The 21164-nt window shown below is 37.4% G+C and overlaps 1 protein-coding gene across 9 annotated transcripts in view; it reads right to left on the bottom strand.

Moving 5' to 3' along the window:
- Positions 1–222: 222 nt before the first annotated feature.
- The window catches only part of AKAP11 (A-kinase anchoring protein 11), a 63962-nt gene continuing 43020 nt past the window's right edge, over positions 223–21164 (bottom strand). The window contains exons 9-14 of one of the 9 annotated variants that reach the window (XR_005597078.1): positions 17139–17222; positions 16379–16425; positions 14043–14066; positions 11683–11843; positions 3923–4849; positions 223–3814 (exon numbers count right to left, since the gene is read on the bottom strand). Coding sequence is in view for 7 of the 9 variants with exons in the window: in XM_039532705.1 (XP_039388639.1) it covers positions 4703–4849; positions 11683–11843; positions 14043–14066; positions 16379–16425; positions 17139–17222 (463 nt within the window). In the remaining 2 variants the exon portion in view is untranslated. Of the gene's footprint in view, positions 4850–11682; positions 11844–13918; positions 14067–16378; positions 16426–17138; positions 17223–21164 lie in introns of those variants that run through there. The other 8 variants (XM_039532722.1, XM_039532741.1, XM_039532705.1 and 5 more) reach the window with 8 other exon arrangements.

Raw genomic sequence — 21164 nt, forward strand, 5'->3', positions numbered from 1 at the left:
TCACACCTCATGCCAAGGAGAGCACTACCATGTTTTTTAACATCCTGATGGGACACCGATTTAGTGCTAACTCAGTTAGAAGGCCATCTACTCTTGCACTAGCGCTATTTACTGTCCCAGCCTTTGAGTTCTTTCACATAACCAGGACCAATCCTATTTAGTTTGTGAGAGGTGAAAAGAAAAAAAGAAAATTCTAAGAGATTACAATAAATGACAGTTCTCTTGAAAGCACACAAGATGTGTTTATTTTCTTTGAAGCCACAGTGAAAAACAAGGACAAATTTAGTGCAACCTGAAGTTCATAATCTGGTAACTGAATACATTATCAAATTACTAAAATGGCAAAGATGTCACTTTTTTACAGTACAAGACCTTCATATTGAATTCATTTAGTATAGTTACATAAACATTTAAAGTTATTCACTCTGCTTCTGGTATACAATTGAGTCACTGAACTGGGCTGTGAATTATCATAAGAATGCACAAGTAACCAAATAAGCAGCAGTTACAGCTAACAACAATAAAGTTTGGTATTAAATACTATTCAGACATTACAAAGAACAATGACCCTCTAGAACTACAGCTCCAGCTATACAACAGGAATGTACAAAGATGGTACAAAATAAAGTGACTACAGTGGTCAGACACTGTACCTGCCTCTTCAAAGCTCAAATACAGTATAAGTTTGACAGTAGTGGCTCTTGCTGAAAAGCTGAAATTGTTAAACTAAACCAAAAACAACACAAATTTCTGAAACCAATATTTTATTCCTTCAAATAATGCTTTGTAAATAGCTAATGCAAATACTAGCTCCTCTTGTGCTGGTGACAATGTTTACTACTTACTGCGCTCCCACCTTCCCAAGTCTGAGCATCTCTTTAGAGAAGAGGTCCCATAGATACAGTTACATTAGAAAAATGTAACATTCAAAATCAGATACATCTTTGAGAGAGACATCATAAGTTCTGGAATAGTGATTTTTTAGCTCAAAGTGCACCAAGGAGAGATGTACTATTTATATCACTTTTAAATAAGGCTTGAGTTATTTTGTATTCTCATTTTGAAAGAGAAATACTAGATCTTTCTAATGGCATTTTACCATATGGGCTTGTTAGAAATGCTTTTAAAAAATCCTAATATTAAAGCTTTTGTTTGCATCTTGTTTTACAAATTTGAAGAGAAAATATATTTGTTTTAACACTGTCATTTTCACTGTTATTTTATAGAGTGACCCTTCTTAACGTGCTTTAACTACAGAATCTTATAAAACATATCAAACCATTACCAATTTTCAAAATACCAAAAGATATATTTATAATTTGGTTACTAAATGGTATTCTGGAACAGTGTAGCTATTGCATATATTTCTATCAATCTAAAATTAAAGAATAACCAAAACAAATTTCCCTAATTTTAGTATGCCAATACATACACACAGTACACATAATGGGATGAATTCTGCTCTATTAAATTGGTCTAAATCCTGGAGATACTTCAGATTTGCTCTGGTTTGAGAGATCATCATTTGGCCCACTGTCTCATTCACAGTGAATTTTCATTTCATTACACTTGTATGCTGAAGGGAATGGTTTAAATTAACTAGTTTATGGAATAATCTTTGATTCACTTTAGAATAGAAGTGAATTTTCCTCATTAACAGGCAGATTATGTCAATCAGATTTGTTCAGGATAAGGATTCCCACGAAATGTTATAGTTTTGTTTATTTAATGACAATTGTATGGAAGTTAAATTATCTATAAACTTGTCTCCTATTTTTAATATCCAACTGGCAATTGAAAAGAGTCCTGAAGCCAGATGACAATGCCTTAACATAAGTTTAAAGAAGATTTGTAAAAATATTATCTACTTAAAAGTAAACATTAAGTATTTTCCATCAAAAACCTACACACACATATTTGAAATCTGTGCTATATGTTACTTAGAGAAAAAGCTAATGGGTCAAATGGTACATCAGGAATGAATTTAAGTCAATGCAGTTAAAACATGGATATATTTGGGGCCAAAATCTCCAAGCAAGAATCACTTTTTAAAAGTTATACTATTATTTTAATGTAAATGAACTATTTCCTGCTTAACTACTGTTTAAACCTTTATAAATGTCAAAGAACCTGCTCATCTGTCTACCTTTTGTAGTAAACCCACCTCATAAAAAAGTGATAATCTGTTAACTGACTTTTTAGAAATCCATCATATTCTACAAATTTGTTAATCTGTTGATGCTGCATGGAAATTTTTGGAAAATTGTTCTTTTTTACAGACCGTTGTGTATTCACATTATTTTTTGTATTTCTCATCCCTGTTTTAATTTGGGACACTAATGGGGACTTGGAAACCCTGGACCAATATTCTGTGCTGTCCTTCAACCCTTGAAAGATTACTAATGGGATTGCAAAAAGCATAAATCAGAGCAGAATTTGGCACAGTGGGATTGTTTTTCAGATTCATTTGGCTCTTGTTCAGGGCTGCCCGGGGGGGGGGGAAGTGGGGGGGAAGTGGGGCAATTTGCCCCAGGCCTTGCAGGTGCCCCCAGGAGAGTTTCTGGGGGCCCTGGAGCAGGATCCTTCACTCGCTCCAGGGGCCCCAGAAAACTCTCGCGGGGCCTGGGCCACCGGAGCTTCTTCCGCTCCGGGTCTTTGGTGGCAATTCGGCGGTGGGGGGTTCTTCCACTCTGGGAGCCACCGCTGAAGTGCCCTGAAGACCTGTGGCGGGGGCCCCCCACCACCAAAGACCCCAGGCCTCCTGAATCCTCTGGGCGGCCCTGCGCTGGCTGCTTATCACTTAAAGTCAATTTTCTATTTGTGATAATTCTATTGATTGCTCTGGCAAACAGGAGAGTCACAAACAGAGCTTGGTTTCAAATGAGGACTAAGCAGAAAGAGCCAATGTCCTGGGGGAAATAAAAAAAAAGAAAACAAAAAAGACAATCAACCAACCACGAACATGTACACATACCAGGAAAACAAAAGCCCCTGAAAAATCTCTTTTTTTGTGTGTGGGGGGGGCACCTCAGGGAGGATGACAAAACAACAAACCTTAATTCTTCATATTTTCAAAGCACTGTAAAAACAATTGTCATTAGTTGCATTATACACATTGGGGGACTTAAGACGAAGAAGTTAAGTAATTTGGGCAAGGGCACACAGCAAATCAGAAGCAAAACTAGGATTAGAACTGTCTCCTTGTGCTATGCTTAAATCAACTAGACCAAATTGCCCATATGAAACAAAATTATCTCTAAATAGATTTTTTTTAATTTTGCCATGAGGCACCAATTGTTTTTTTTCAATTAATGAGATGATACAGCAACATGAATTTAAACTCGGGTAACAGTTCCTGAGCAGACATAAGAAACTGGAAATTTAAACTGGTGTCAGTGGTCTAGGTTGTATACATTAACTTTTTATATATATTCCAATGTTGGCGGGAGGTGGTCTTTTTACAGATTACTGTAATGGCTAAAAGATGAGCACTCGCATACTTTTTCAAAGCACAATGGCACTGCAAGGAAAGTGCTGGTGGGCTCACCAGCCCTATGCATGGACCCTTATCTATAACCAAAGATGAAACTGTGAGAGTTGCTGAGCATATGCAATTTCCATTGTAAGTTCTCAACTTCTCAGGATCTGGTTCTAAATTTGGTGATTTAAACAGCTACAGTCCTTTAAAGTCAGCTGGATGTTTAAATTCCTATAGCCACCCAAAATAGATAAGGCCCCATTATTCTCTTGCCGTGACATCACGTTTTACATAGCATCCTGGTATTCGTCAGGGAACACTTTATCCCCTAAGGGTCTGTAAAACAAAACAAGATGAACTATTAGCACTTACGAACCAATAGACCTGTAAAGACACAGACAAACCCATCAACCACAGGACAAGCATACAGCATTAGTAACCAACCTCACAGTTCCATTTGTTAAAAGACTTGATTGAATGGCTTCCTTTAAAACAAGAATTTTTGCAAAAGTTATTGAAGAAAAATGACAACCAATTTGCAAAACTTTTCTCTTTTCATATTTTAAGAAAATTTACTATTTTATAGTGATCCTTATTCAGAAGATCAGTTTGTGACACAAAAATCATTTATATGTGGACAATTAGGGATAAGGAACTGTTTTTCTCAAAAGATGGCAAAATTCCAAGAGGAAAATCTCCAACAAGTACTTGCTATTTCTAATGCATTAGTATGTCAGACCAACATATCAAAATGCTTCAAAACATAGAATTTGCAATAAAAATGGTTGCATGTAAAATTGAAACATGTTTCTTTAGCAATTCAAACTTAATAATGCTATTAATATAGTATGCCTCCGATTATAAACTATACCAATACAGTGGGAATCCCTGTATATTCTGTTTTATCACCTGTCAACTATTGTCCATGGACAAGATCTTTCTTCATACACATTCTATAGTCTGAACACAGCAGTATATACAAATATGCGTGGATGGACACAATACTCTGATATCAATTATGAAGATATGCACTGGATAAACATACCGTATACAGTGTCACAAAATACTTACAGAACAGCTATATTTACTTTCACCCCAAAGTCTCTTAAAATGCTGACAGTTAATAGACCATTCATCAGTTAAATTTTAACGCTATACATCTTTGTCCTTCATGTCTCCTTCTAAAGGAGGAATGAAGGGAAGAATATTGGGTCTTTGGATTTTTCAGACATTTTCCAGAAGCCAGCCAAATAAAGGTTTATTCAGAAGTCTATCCCCATCAGACATCTTCTCCATCATTTCACAGTATTTCAGCACTGCTTGCAAGAGATCTCCCACTTTCCAGTCTCTCTCTCTCAGTCTTTTTGAAAGCTAGAGAAACAACAACAAAATATTTAAGCTAGTGAAATAAATATCTTGAATGACCGACAGTTATGAAAATTCTCCTTGATCCAGTCTTATTAGAAAACCAGCTGTGAAGAGTTAAACATTATTCCACAGCTATAAAAACAAAACTTCCTCAAGGACCAAACTTTTTTTTAAGTTAGTTTCCATAAAAATTTCTTCTCAAGGAAGTGACATTTTCAAGTGATATGGTCCCACAGCAATGTGGTCTGTGGTTCATGGGGGTTGCAGAAAACAGGAAATTCTGAACATAAGATTAATACATTTGCCACCACCTCCAATAGTACACACGTAATACTGTAAAAGACAAAAGTAAGGATTAATATAAGGATGTGGATTTTCCTTTCAAAACATATAGTGTGGTTTGGTTGGTATACATACACTCTGCCCTCAACGGAAACACAGTCTCCAGTTAGGAAATTTCAATGTCTCCAAAGAAAACAAACAAACAAAAAGTATAAATTGAACTTCCACTTACAAGCAGAGTAAGTGTAGTTGGAAACTACTTTTCCCTCAGAGGTCTGAACCAGGAATCCTCATATATTAGATATATACTAAGCACTGGGAGACAGTGACAAATTGACATGTTTTACAAGCCTCAAGTTTTACAACCTTTTATTCTGGTTTCTTCCACCATTCACTCATTGTTTTTCTTTACATTTAGCTCATCCATGCTTGTCTTCAGTAACTGAAGGCTGCTAGTCCAGCCTGAATCCCCTCTCTAACAAATATTCCACATCAAGAGGAAGTTAAAATACAAAAGAAATAGGTTTAAAGCACATCTACCACTCTTGTCTAAATGAGGAGAGTAGACCTGGGCAAATATTAAAAAACTGGAAAAATACTAAATTTAATTTTTTCAGGCAGGGAAACTATTAGCAACTGATGTCGAATTTGGAAAACAGTTATGGACAACCAAAAAAAAGGGGGGGGGGGGTTTAAAAAAAAGTTGTAACACATTTTTTGACTTTTCACTTTGAAACAGCAGTTCATTTAGCTCAGTTAAAAAAAAAACCCAAAATAAACAAACAGGCTGAAAACCACATAAAAACAGCCAGGTACGGAAAACAAAACAAAAATTCAGTTTCTGATCAAACAAAATGGTTCATTTGACCCAAACCAAAAAAAACTTCAGTTCTTAATTTTGCTAAGAAAACCAAACTGATTTTTTTTTTCCTTTTCAGACCCCAAAAGAAAAACAAATAGGAAAATCAACTACTTGCTCTAGCAGGGAGTGCTCTCTTTAATGCACTAACCGGAGTGAAATTCCTCATGTAAAATTCCTACAGAATTCAACCAGAAAGAAGCCAACAGCATTCTAAGAAATTACTGTTTAAATCTGTAGAATTATTTAATTGTATCGTTTTTTATTACCGGTATATCCTATAGAATCCTACAAGGACACAACTCTGATGCACATATACATGCAAAAACTGACTAAACTATCTAAAAAATATCTGGGCATCAGATTTAAAATAATGCAGAGAGTGACCACACTATTTCATGAAGATTCCAGAAGTGAGGCTGCTCATTTGTCATAATCCAAACATAAATTTGGCTGATGTTCTTAAACAGGATTATTTTCTAGTGACTAAGTAAAAATATACTGTAAACGCTTTATCAGTTTTTGGAATTCATATACTGGGAAAGTAAAAATATAATAAAACAAAGACGCAAAGACAGCAACTGGCTCTTCTAAATCTTATTGTTTCAATTCAGGGTTCAAAGGTCAAGCCCATACTTTCTTCATCAGACTAGTCAATTTCCTACTGTCATCAGAACAGCTATATATTTCAGTTTACTCAAGCAGAAATGAGGAATTTTTAAATGGGTGGATGGAGGCCAGGACGCCTATAATAGTTAGGTCCAATTTTGTTCCTTTGAGTCAGCAGTTGTAATTATTTTTCCCTCTATAAATGACTGTCATGTTTATTAAAACTATTTATATTGCTCACTGTCTTTTTTTAAAATTGTGCATTTTCCAGAACTCTCTTGAGCTTCCTGTTACTGCATTTAATGAGTGGTAGCAAGTGTTAAGAATAATGGGCTCTTTGTTGGGTTTACAGAAAAGGGATATGGTAGCTTTATTAAGTGTGCATGATACGGAGATGAGTTGTTTTCATTAAGTGAGTTATCATCTGGTTAAAAAAACAAATTTGATTATTAAATCAAAAATTTGATTATTTTCCCCTTTTTTTAATTAGTTAAGGGCCTGATCTAATGTGTTTTAAATTCACTGTGACAAGCCCCAAGACAGTAAGCCCAAAAGGGGAAGGATATAGGTCATATGTTCAGATTTTATGAGACCTTTTAGTAGGAGTTGCTCTGTTCTCTTGGTGTCAAGGATTGTCAATTTCAATTCAGTGGCATCTCACCTGAGGGCTATTTCAGAAGTACTTCTATTTATACATTAGGATTCAAGTTGGGACGGTGCTGTGTACTTCTGAACAGTAGGTAACTTAAGTATCTAAATAAGGATTTAGAGGCATGAAATTTTAGGCACCCATTTTTGAAAATCAGCTTGTATGCCCACAACTTCCCCCCAAGCCCCCCAAAAATACTGTATTTAAACAATTACATCATATTCTTTATAAACAGACCTTGTGGGGTTAAAACACTGTCCTGTTTACTTTTAAATCTTATTTATATCATATCATCTTCAGGGCAGGAACTTCTACTACACTGCATACTACTACTCTACCACTACTGTACAGAACCTAGCACAATCGGGCCCTGTTCATAGGCACAAAAGCAGCAAACAGAATAAATACAAAATAAAGAAGTGAAATGTACAGAGTTTGGAAGTTTGGTGTTTTTAATTCACTGAAAGAATTGAAATCAAAGGAGTTACTCTTGGTCAGGGGTCAGCAACCTTTCACAAGTGGTGTGCCGAGTAATACATTTTAATGTTTTTAGAAGGTCTCTTTCTATAAGTCTATAATATATAACTAAACTATTGTTGTATTTAAAGTAAATAAAGTCTTTAAAATGTTTAAGAAGCATCATTTAAAATTAAATTAAAATGCAGAGCCCCCCAGACTGGTGGCCAGGACCCAGGCAGTGTAAGTGCCACTGAAAATCAGCTTGCGTGCCGCCTTCGGCATACGTGCCATAGGTTGCCTACCCCTGCTCTAGGTCCTAGAATTAGGACCAGTATGCTTGGTGTTTACTGATTAATATATGGGATTGTTTGTTGGGAATGTTAAAAATGTTTTTATGGAAGGTAATCATCATATCTGGAAGAAATGATTTAGTTGGGCATTAGGTCCTGCTTTGAGCAGGGGGAGTTGGACTAGATGACCTCCTGAGGTCCCTTCCAGCCCTGATAGTCTATGATTTTATGAAATAATGTTAATAAATAATAAACAACAACAATAGCGTTTATGCAGTACTACATAAAGTGCTTTGAGAAGCCAGATAAGCAGCATTTTCCAATTTTACAGATGAAGAAACTGTGCACAGGAATCAAGGGGTTTCGTTTATTTGTTTTTTTAAGGAAACCTCAAAATTAAGAATAATGCCCTGATTCTGAAGTTGGGCTCTGGATAAACTGTCTACACAAACTATAACAGGAATGAAGCCCAGATGAATAAGAACAAATGAAATTTTAAGAATCACTTTGGAAAATCTTTCATCCTCCAAACCTTCAATCCTCTGATGACAGTTTTCTGAGTTATCCAGAAATGACACTGATGCTACCTTGCTTCAAACCATATGAAGATAAGTGTTATTGGATCAGACTGACCCGGTCGTTGTCTGTTAGTTAAGTTCAAGCATAAATCTCACATGGTGCATGAAAAGGTTACAAATCTGTGAGAGGCCCTCTATTTCCCCAGTATATCCTCTGACTCCTCATTGTTATCCCATTTGATTTCACCCATGTTACTACAGTATTCTAATTTTTTACCTGTGGTAATTCAAATATTTCAACCCACTTCAAAATAAGGTACTGGGAAAGCTTAAGCAATATACAATATCTGGTTTCAATAGTCAGTCCATATTCTGATGCTTTCTGGACTGTGTGACCACTACCTCCCAGTGTAGCACTCATAATGGCATGCCAGGATTATGTTTACCTGAGCCCTGTCACTTACATCTATTGCTCTATCTCTTTAGGGGTTTGGAGCTCTGCCGAAGAGATTAATGATTACACAATTGGGAAACAAGGTGTGGTCTACTGAGACTGTGCTGGAGTGGGGATTGCACAAATTGTGTTAGTTTGGAGTTTTATTCTAAGTTTAATAAAGTCCAGGTTTTAAGACCATCCGTGGTCTGGGAATGTAACACCTGCAAGTTGTATGTTGCATCTGAATGTGTCAATTCAGTGTCATCTTAAAGTTGAGACATGGCAGTGTCATATGGATAAGCCATATGTACTGTCTTGCCGCTCTCCTGAATGTTTAGGAGTGAATATTCACCTCTTTTCTACAGTGTTCCTCTAAATACAAGAGGTATCTAAAGATAAATGCACGTTCAGCCAACATTTATTCTAACACCAGCTCATCTAGATCCCTTCCTGTGAGAATTCAAGTATTAGTACTCCAAGTCTGACACCTAAGAAAATCAGAGTAGGTAAAGATATGAGGGTAAAAGAGAGATGTGCTAAGTATGCAGAGGCTTCTACCATTCAGCTGATCTTTCCCTGACTCTCATGTTCACTCGGTACAAGAATTATTACTATAAATACAGGCATTTATATGGGTTCCATCACCATGCCGTGGGTGCTATATAAATGCTTGAAATAACAAGTAATAATAAAACAAGTATGAAAGGAAGGGAAAGAATGATAGATGAAACAAAACAGATTCCCAAGCAGGAGCATAGGGTCTGATCCAAAACCCATTCAATTCAATGCAAAGACTATCACAGAACTTGAACGGGCTTTGAATCATGCATATGACAATTGAGCAGTGAAAAACTATCCCTAAAGCACTGAGGAAACTGACAAACACAACAGGAAAATGAAATTAAATTTGGAAAACATCTCCACAGCTAATGGAGGCAAATAGAATGCAGAAGATAAATCCTCTTGATAAGATCCCTTTTCAAGTTCACAGTAGACATAAACTTCACTCTTACTCCTAATATTTTGATTTTCATTAGAAATATGAGTTTTATGTTGTCATTTAAATTATTTTTATCTACCTTCAAGAAATGGAATACTGAATACACATTTTTCAATATGCCCATTAATTATTCTGCAATCTTCTGGAGTTCTTTAAATCAGTACATGAGTTTTTCCACACAAAGAGTTTAGAAATAAACCTGCTTTTCCATCTACCTTTTTTCCTGGGACAGTACAAAACAACTGCTTTAGCTGCTTGAACTTCACAAAGCACCAATTAGGTTGAAATGCCAACACATCTAGCAATCGAAATGATCCAAAACACAGTAGTCTTATGCTTTCTTAGATATAAATACACTTATCACAAATTATCTTGCCAAGATCTTCATTCTAAGATGAATGGCATTATGTTAAGGGGTAATCTCTCTCTTCACATGTCAACAGCATGAAAAGTAGAACACTTGACAGGACACCATTCTTACCAGTCTCACTACTTGGAAACAAAAGAAGTCCACGCTTCCATTAAATGATTCACTTTTTATAGCACACTAATTTTGTGGTTACATTTCCCAAACTTGCTAAAAGCCACTATTTCCCAAAGGTAGCTGTCTTCTCAAAGGTGACTCTCAAGCCTGTAATTTAACATATTTGTATATTTAATACAGTATTTAATCATGAATAGGAGTGATTGTCACTGCATAATCATAATAAGAGGAACACATTTCTAAAGCCTATCAGAAGTGGAGGGATCGCCAGGTTAGTCTCCCTTACAATACTTTGGCTCTCCCCAAAGGAGCATGCAAAACCCTGGGCTTCTTTTAACCTTCATTCTTCTTGGTTACATAATAAATGCACGGTGTACAAACACACAATCAAAAAACTAACTATTTGCTTTATAATAGTCTCCGGAATGAAAATTAACTTCTATTTAAACTTGATTTTAAGTGTAACTTTTTCTTCTGTTGCTAATAAATGTACATTCACAACTGTAATAAGATTTGTACAATCAACATATTAAACTAAGCTATAAACCAGGGGTAGGCAACCTATGGCACGTGTGCCGAAGGCGGCACGCAAGCTGATTTTCAGTGGCACTCACTGCCCGGGTCCTGGCAACCGGTCCAGGGGGCTCTGCTTTTTCATTTAATTTTAAATGAAGCTTCTTAAGTATTTTAAAAACCTTATTTACTTTACATACAACAATAGTTTAGTTCTAGATTATAGACTTATAGAAAGAGACCTTCTAAAAATGGTGAAATGAATTACTGGCACGCGAAACCTTAAATTAGAGTGAATAAATGAAGACTCGGCACACCACTTCGGAAAGGTTGCCGATCCCTGATATAAACCAAATAATTGTAATTTAAGTTCACTTGTGTGGATAACGTCTTGGCAATGGCAAGGGTCAATTTTTTGCTAACTGAAACAAATGCTGCAAAAATAATTCTTGAAAATGCAGTCTATTCAGTTAAAGGAAAGCTTTTATATTTTATCTGCTTTTGATTAAATTTAAATGAAATAAATCATTAAAATATATGGTTAACTGAGCACTTGATACAATTCTGTATATGCTATATTCAGAGACAAACAGGCTCTCATTCTCTCTAAGTATTAAAATAATTAAGTAATTTTTCTGAATACCTCATACTTCATTGGCAAATGCAACAGAAACAGATAATACTATAAAAAAATCTAATCACACTTTGCAATCACATGGCAACAGCGCAGTACTCACGAGAATGAATTCCTTCGTAGCAGTGTCATGAAAACGAAGCTCAGACACCTCTGTTTCGGAAGCTGCCAGCCACTGCAGGGTTGTTCTCAGCTGGGGGTCCACCATATGTGGTTCCATGTCAACATTCACTATTAGCAATGCCTTTCCTACCTGCCCCACACCTAATATTAAAAATAAAATGCAAATGATCAAATCTGCAAGTCAACCGCAGACTCTTGAGACAGGTGAACTAGATATTTAATGAGAATGTATATATTAAATACCTGATTTTTAACTCTCATTTTAACAAACATATTTTGATCAAGTAGCAGAGATTAGAAAACACACTGGTCTGAAAGCGTCCTATTCTCCTACACAGGCTGGGATGGGGAAGGGAAAGCATCACTCCTCCACAACCTGTGGCTGAACTAAAGCATACCTAAAGGCAGAAAGAAATCTAATCTTGATTTAAAGAGGCCAAATGATGGAAAATTTACCACATCCCCATGTAATATGTTTGAATGATTAATTGTTCTCATAGTTAAAAATCAGCATTTTACTTCCAGCCTGAAATTTGCTAACTTCAACTTCCAACCACTGCTTGTTGTTAAACCCTCAACTGCTAGATTAAATAGCACTTTAGTATAATATAACTTCTCTCTGTACAAATTACACACTGATCAAACTGCCTCTTAGCCTTCTATACAAACACTAAGTTGACTGAGCTCCTTTAACATTTCACTGAGACACACATTTTTCCAGAACTCAAACCATACTTTCCATTCTTTTCTGAGTCATCTCCAATTTTTCAAGATCCTTTTTAAAGTATAGGTACCAGAACTAGGCGCACTATTCCAGAAGTCATCTCACCAATGCTAGACAGAGAGGCAATAGCCACCTCCCTATTCCTGCTTGATGTTCCGCTATTAATACAACTAAGCATTATGTTAGCCCTTTCTGCCACAGCATCACAAAGGCAGCTCATATTTAGTTGGTTATCTGTGATGATCATTGCACCTTTTTTGGAGTCACGGCTTTCCAAAATTCAGTCCCCCTTCCTCTAAGTATGGCTTACATTCTTTCTTCCCAGATATACGACTATTTGTATTAAATGCCTATATTAAAATACACAGTTTATATCAGTTTAGCTTCTATTCCATGAAAGCCTATAATTTATATAATTCTATTGTAGCACACAATTTAATTGAAATTCACACCAATGTGGCAAAGCTCAGCAAGGAAGAAGAGAGATCCTGAAATGAAGAGGACTGCCTGCCCTCTGGGAGGAAAAGAAAGGAGTGTAACCGACAATGGGGAAACCAAGCGTTAATAGTAGGTACACATTTAGCAGGCAATGGAAAAATGATTTGGCTATATGCCTGGAAGCTTGACATGTCATAGGAGGAAAATGCTAATTTCAGAAAATCCCTGATACTCAAATGGATTGAAAGCGATGTGGTAACATGTCTACATATGATGGACTTGCCTAGTGATTACATGCTAATTATTAACTGAGGAAATTGAAGACCTTCACCCAGAAATCCTATAGCTGGAAAGGTACCTCAAATAAAATTAGCTTAGAGAACGTTCGCAGTGTTGTTGCGGCTGTGCTGGTCCTAGGATATTAAAGAGACAAAATGGGTGAGGTCATAGGTGCGGACTCTGTGGGTGTTCTGGAGCAGCCAAGAGGAAAAATGGTGGGTGCTGAGCACCCACTGGCAGCCCCCCTATTGGAACTTCCCGCTCCCCTCACTGCCTCCTGTGCACCAGCAAGCCCCGCCGATCAGCGCCTCCCCCTCCCTCCCCGCGCCTTCCACCCGCTGCAATCAGCTGTTTTGCAGCCTGCAGGAGGCTCAGGCGGTAGAAGGGGGAGCAAGGAAGGGGTGGGGTGGGAAGAAGCGGGTGGGGGTGGAGCAGGAGTGAGAAGAGGTGAGGTGGGGGCTTTGGGGGAAGGACAGGAGTGGGGGTGGAGTCTGGGGTCAAGCACTCCCCAGCACATTGGAAAGTGGGCAAGGTGATATTTTTTATTGAACCAACTTCTGTTGGCGAGAAAGACAAGCTTCCGCGCTTACACAGAGTTCTGACCAGAAGAAGAGCTCTGCATAAGCTTGAAAGCTTATCTCTTTCATCAACAGAAGTTGGTCCAGCAAAAGATATTACCTCACCCATCTCTTAGTTTAGAGAAGACAGAACTAGTGACTGACATGATACATACTGTGACATACTCTAATGTTCTTCAGGGCAGGGGTTATCCTACCTGTGTGTTTGCTCAGCATGCACAAAGGGTCACAATCCTGATTGTGGTCTTTGGGTGATACCAGAACGCAAGCAATAAAATTACAATAAACAACAATTCTCTCCATTGAATGATGAGTGGATACCTTGGTAAAATGGAAATAGCTGCACTAGAAAAATGGACAACAAAATTCCATAATAAAAGAGTAATATATTAAACTCTAGAAAACATTTTGGAATTATGTAAAAAGTTAAAGATCAAGAACGGTTTTACTCATAAGCCACTTGGTGATGCTACAATTTAAGGCTCTTTCAATCAAGTAGGAAACACAAGGAAATTTAACAATTTATTATTGAAGGCCCTGAAGTATACCTACAGAGCAGAATACAATTTGATTACATTACACAAAAGGTATTAGCTATTAAAAAGATAATTGTGTAGATAAAGATGGGAGAAGCAGGATTAATTTAGTCAATCATCTCCCTCAGATTCTTGCAGATGCTTAATAGCAAGCCAAACTTTCTTTATTTTTCCTGAACATCTACTAATTTATTTTTTCAGAAGACCGTGGTTGTATTCCACATCAGAAAGTATGTTTCCCCACATCAAGTCACTCTGAAGTTGGGCAGCAAAATTCACTCCCTAGTGGAAAGAGTTAACTAGAGGTTTATTCTTTCACACTTGAGAGGCCTTGTCAGCAAGCAAACTCCTTGTGGTCCCATCTAAAACATCTTCCCAATACATGGGAGTATCAGCTGGCACAGCGATGTCATAACCAGCTCTAACACAAGCCCCCCTTTCATCTGGCCCCGGGCTTCCAGACCCATAGATTTTAAGGCCAGCAGAGACTGACATGATCATCTAGTCTAATCTCCTATACATCACAGAATCTTACCCACTTACTGCTGTAACAGACCCATATCCTCTGGTTGAGTTACTGAAGTTCTCAAAATGATTTAAAGACTTTATGTTACAGAGAATCTAACATTTACTCTAGCTTAAATTGGCAAAAGATCTGTGCCTCAGGCTGCAGAGGAAGGCAGGATCTCTGCCAATCTGACCCAAAATTCTTTCCCAACGCCGACATGGTGATCAGCTGGACCCTGAGCATGTCGGCAAGACCGACTAGCCAGACACCTGGGAAAGAATTCTATGTAGTAACTCAGAGCCCTCTCCATTTAGTGTCCTGTCTTTGGCTGTTGCGGATATTTGCTACTAGCAGTCACAGATGGGCCACATGCCACTGTAGGCAAGCTCGTCATAACACCCTCTCCATAAACTTACCAAGCTCAATTTTGAAACTGGCGATTTTTTGGTCCCACTGCTCCCCTTGGGAAGGCTGTTTCCGAACTTCACTCCTCTGATGATTAGAACTCTTTGTCTAATTTCAAGCCTAAACTTGTTGATGGCAGTTTATATCCATTTGTTCTTGTGTCAACATTGGTGCTTAACTTAAATAATAACTCTCCCTCCCTCATATTTATCCCTCTGATGTATCTATACAGCAGTCATATCTCCCCTCAGCCTTCATTTGGTTAGGCTAAACAAGCCACGCTCCGCGAGTCTCCTCTCAAAGTATGTTTTCCATTCCTCTGATCATCCTAGTAGCCCTTCTCAGGGACAGGGAAGGAGCATGCCCAGAGCACGGTGTATTCTAGCTATCCTCTGCTGGTGTAAAATCCTTTGGCGGCTCACATCTACACTGGAGCCAGTGCAGAGTTACCCTCAGAATTAATGAGCTGTAACAAATTCCCTGACAGATCCTATTCTGTGCTTCAGTAAAAGGAAACAGCACAGCAGAGAATCTGGGCCAATGTGCACTCAATATGGTCCTTGTGGAAATGTTAAAGTCACCTGTATTTAATATCTGCCACAGAATGATGACACACATGAATTTACACTTCCAATGAGCTAGACAGAGAGTTCAATGGCTTAGGTGAATAAAGGTACATATTATCTGAACAGCACTGTAACCTATATTTTCCATATACCATAGTTTAAAGGGCATTAGAAAGTGTTTATAGGTATATCTACACTGCATCTGGAAGGGAGCCTCCCAGTCCGGGTCCACAAACTCACACTAGCAGGGCTTTGCTAGCATGCTAATAATAGCTGTGTAGACATGGTTTGATGTTGCAACTCAGGCTGTCATTCAGGCTCTCAAGCCCACCAAGATCCAGCCTGAGTAGCAACACCAAAGCAACGTCTACACAGCTATTTTAGGATGCTAATCCCCGCTATTGCAAGTTTGTAGAGCCACGCTGGGACGCTCCCTCGGAGATGCAGGGTAGACATACCCTAAATGGTTCTAGATTAACAATATCCCTTTACACTTTACTTGATGTGTACTATGTAAATGCCCTTGTATTACAGGCTTGTCACATTGCTGTGTGTGTACTACCAAAGCAAAATAATTATTAAAAATAACCCATGTAAATTACAAAAGTCAGTTACAGCAACCTCTACTGAAATCATCATTACCTTCTACAGCATCCTTGGGGTCTTCATCTTTATCTTCTGTTCCATCACTGGATTTTAAAAATAAAATATCGAAGAATTAACAGATACCCAATACATTCACGATGGATGGAGCCAATCCTAAGAATCAGTGATGAGTGTTAAAGAGAAAGGAATATGACCATGAAAAAGCATCTTTGCTTCTTACACCATTTCATGTTGCAATTGGGTTTGTTAACAAGTTCCCAAGGTTTAAAAAAAACTAATAAAGAAATCCTACCTTAATATCAAAAAAAATTCTAAGGAATTTTAAAAAGGAAAAAAAAATGTTTCTACTTTTGAGTAAGCAGGAAAGTTTATTTTAGCTTCATTACAAAAAACAAAATAGTTCACTGCATTCTTTCAGTTTAATATTATTCATATTAAAGACCCCACTATAAAATAATTTAAAAAGTTTTCATAAGCTGAAGCAAAAGAAAAAACAAAACAGAAATCCTGTAGGAAGCAAGCTCTCTTGTTTGCATGACAAAGCAAATGAACGATTTATAGACTAGCAAAGCAGAACATGCACAAAAGGTATTTTTCATTTTGCAATTAGACATTTGCATTTTAGTACAGCAGAATTTATCCATTCAGTATGAATTCATTGTCATGATTAAGTGAAAAAAGCACGTTGATAATGTATCAGATTAACACATTAATTGTATCCCTCATCTTCAAAAGTGATGATTTCATGCATTAATTATGAGGAACCTATCTGTTTAAATTTTTGGACTCGACCAACCTGTCTGATGTTGGAAAGGATAAATTCTCCTCATACATATCTCCTTCTAAACCAAGACTGCTCCAGCTACTGCTGTTACCATGACTGCCAGGGGAAGAAGAGAACAGAGCTGAACTAGAAAAGAACAATAGCTCAAACTAGAACCTTTATTTTCCTCAAAGCTGCTTTGTCAAGATATTTGATGTAAGTAGGTTTGCTGGAACAGAGGATAAGCATGACCATCAGGGCTGTTCAGAATAGTAAGCTGCACAATCATGAAATCTGGTGAGCGCTATAAACAGGTAACAAGATTCATTTGTACTCACACATTTTCCAAGTCACTGTTTACAGTAATTCTGTCCTTGGGCCAAAATCTACAGATCTTTATTTGTGCAAATAGTCTCATTGATTTCAACAGGACTACTCACAGGAGTACAGGTCACAATGTAAGCGTATGCATATAAAATATTAGGCAAGAGCTTGTAAAAGTATACACTGTGAAGAAGGCTTCACAATAAAAATATTTCTGTAATTCTCATTCCAAAACCCCAGCAGTGATCTACAACAGGTCTGATTAGCAGGAAAAGTTTAGAATTGAAAAATGATTAATATGCAGATAATATTTTACATCATCAGAACTATAAAATTATTTACAGGTGACGTTTTAAAAATTGCTCTTTATTGTTTAGAACACTTCTAAAACATGACTTCTTATTTTGCTATAAGGTTTTATTTCACTAGCAGTTGGAGATCCATTCCACAGACAGATTGGATTTATTTTTATGTTTCTACGCAGGACAGGGCTAAACTGGGTAAAACACGACCCTAGAACAAAGAGGTGAATGCTAATTTAACTTGAATGCTTGGAACCTTCCAATATATTTTTAAAAAAATGTTGCAGACCTCTTATTCAGCCAGTTTGGTGCATTTAATTAAGAACATGCTGTGTTTTAGTATGTCTGTTCACTATTCCAATAAAGAAAAACAAAAGCAGCGATTTCTAGAGTCTACAAAGAAAGTAAATAAGTTCTAAAATTGCAGCAAACCAACTAAAATGGCACAGCTTTAAAAAAAAACCTCAAAATCACAGAAGTATTGGACATGCAATTACTACAATAACATGGATAATTACAATACTACAAAAACGAATTATTATACAGGCAGTTGTGAAAATATTTCTCAAGCAACAGTGTGCTATATACTATGTGAACATTTTCATTTTTATATAAACAAAAAAATGAAGTTTTTAGTTCTGAAATACAAATATAGCATTCCACAGCACAAACATTAAATATAGTTTATTCAGCTGACTGCTTTACACAGACATATAGCACCTTTCATCTAGAAATTCTGAAGTGTAACTAAAAAACAAACACAGAAACTAAATGAGATCAGTAAAAAGTGACTAGGGTCTCAGTCAGACTGTAAAAGAGAAAAATAGTATGATGCTTGGAATCTAATAGAATTATCTTGTACATAATACTGCTCTGATTATGGAGCAGCTTTATATATTTTCAACAAGCCACACTATGTCTGAATTACTCAAATTAGATACTCAGCCACGTGGCTAGACTGTATAGTAGCAAAGTATCTGTTTTCATAAGAACATAAGAATGGCCATACTGGGTCAGACCAGAGGTCCATCCAGCCCAGTATCCTGTCTGCCGACAGTGGCCAATGCCAGGTGCCCCAGAGGGAGTGAACTTAACAGGTAATGATCAAGTGATCTCTCTCCTGCCATCCATCTCCACCCTCTGACAAACAGAGGCTAGGGACGCCATTCCTTACCCATCCTGACTAATAGCCATTAATGGACTTAACCTCCATGATTTTATCTAGTTCTCTTTTAAACCCTGTTATAGTCCTAGCCTTCACAACCTTCTCAGGCAAGGAGTTCCACAGGTTGACTGTGCGCTGTGCGAAGAACTTCCTTATATTTGTTTTAAACCTGCTGCCTATTGATTTCATTTGGTGACCTCTAGTTCTTATATTATGGGAACAAGTAAATAACTGTTACTTATTCACTTTCTCCACACCACTCATCATATCCCTCCTTAGTCTTCTCTTTTCCAAGCTGAAAAGTCCTAGCCTCTTTAATCTCTCCTCATATGGAGAGTTCCCGTTCCAAACCCTTAATCATTTTAGTTGCCCGTCTCTGAACCTTTTCTAATGCCAGTATATCTTTTTTGAGACGAGGAGATCACATCTGTACGCAGTATTTAAGATGTGAGCTTTCCATGGATTTATATAAGGGCAATAAGATATTCTCTGTCTTATTCTCTATGCCTTTTCTAATGATTCCTAACATTCTGTTTGCTTTTTTGACTGCCACTGCACACTGCGTGGACGTCTTCAGAGAACTATCCACGATGACTCCAAGATCTCTTTCCTGATCAGAAAGTCACAAGAAACCCTGTATGCCAATAATAGTATAACCCACTGATAAGAGAAGTTTCTTCCTAAAAGTATCAATTAGTGGCTGTTTTGCGCTCTGAAGATTTTCATCCTTTATGAAGCAATCCAATTGTAAATAAATGCCAATAGAAAACTTGTAAAGTGAATTTTGTGCTGTTGCTAGATGCTAGATTAAGATCCCTGGAGAATGAAGTCATCTATCCACAGAACATGCAGTGAACAGAAAGGAATATTATAAAGTTCCCTCACACTGCCCTCACCCATGACTAATAGAGAAACCAGTGGAATAAGTAAAACTTATCGGTCTGTCAAGTAAGTATCTTTTGTATTATGTACATGTATCCACCAGACATTGAACTAAGGCTACTGCATTATAATTATTCCAGGTCATGTTCACCTCAGTAACTTGGAGATATAAGGCTTTGTAACCAATTACTACTCTTTCAAGACATTCTGTCTCCTAAAGCGGAATGCCCTTTCCTGCATCTTCAAAGGATCTGCATTAATCCAATCTCTCTTCAATCCAAAAGCAGAACAAACCTCTCTATATCCCATCCAGATAAATATATATACTGTCAGAAGATTGTTTAAGAGTCACTACATAGAATGTACTCTTCCCATAGAAAATATTTAATAAGAGGAAAGCAAGACACGCTGGACAGGACTGCAACAGCTTGAGGTGCAGATGCTTTACTCTGGGGAATTCATCCTGTGCATCAGTACCTAAACCAATACAAATTATGAGTCTAGCTCTTATAGTTATGAAGATAACTAAATATAGGCTTGGCAGGATTCAATGTAAACGTCAACTTCAGCTGAAACACTGAAATTGACGAAAAATATCCATTGGTAACACTCAGAGTGAGTGCAGCCTCCCCTGTGTACCTGGTGCTGCAGGAACTGAGAGTCATCAGCCCTGCAGCATCACAGAGAGCCATCTGCAGCTCCACAGTCATGGTCCTGCTCACCCACTCTCTAGCAAGGAATGTGGCATTGCTGCCAGGCAGGAACTGTTCAGCAGCAGCTCGTCCTCCTCCTTGCAGACCTGGCCAGGGAGTCTCTGCTGTGCGGGCCAGGACACAGCCTCCTCTCTGCCTTGTAAATTAGTGCCTCAGGCATCAGATTCAGCTCTAATACCAGCACTGCCTGAACCCTAACACTACCCAGCATAATTTCCCCAACTGTGAATACTAATAGTCAAAATTGGAAAAAAAAAATTTAAAATTGATATTACTTATTGAAATTGAAAAAAAAAAAAAGTGAGTTCTGCCAAGCCTAACTAAATGTAACCTGTGCGTTTATGCTGTCTACTCAGTTCTGTAGACAGCCTAACATCTATCAATTTCTTCCACATGGAAGATTATGTCTGAATGTCTACTTTCAATTCAGTTTCAGAACTGAGTGAAAGTTCATAAAAGAACTGAAATCTAATCAGACGTCACTAAGCAAAACTTGCGAACCACACTCTTGATTGGATAAAAACTTTTGGCACTGGAAGACAATTTAGAAACATCAAAAGGAAAATACATGTTAAGTAAGGTAGTAGATAGATAGCAAAGCACAGTCATACATTTTTGAATGTGCTGGTAAACAGGTCTATTGCTTCTTTAGAAGATCTATGATCAAAGTTAT

Source organism: Mauremys reevesii, linkage group 1, assembly GCF_016161935.1.
Source record: "Mauremys reevesii isolate NIE-2019 linkage group 1, ASM1616193v1, whole genome shotgun sequence".
NCBI lineage: Eukaryota > Metazoa > Chordata > Testudines > Geoemydidae > Mauremys > Mauremys reevesii.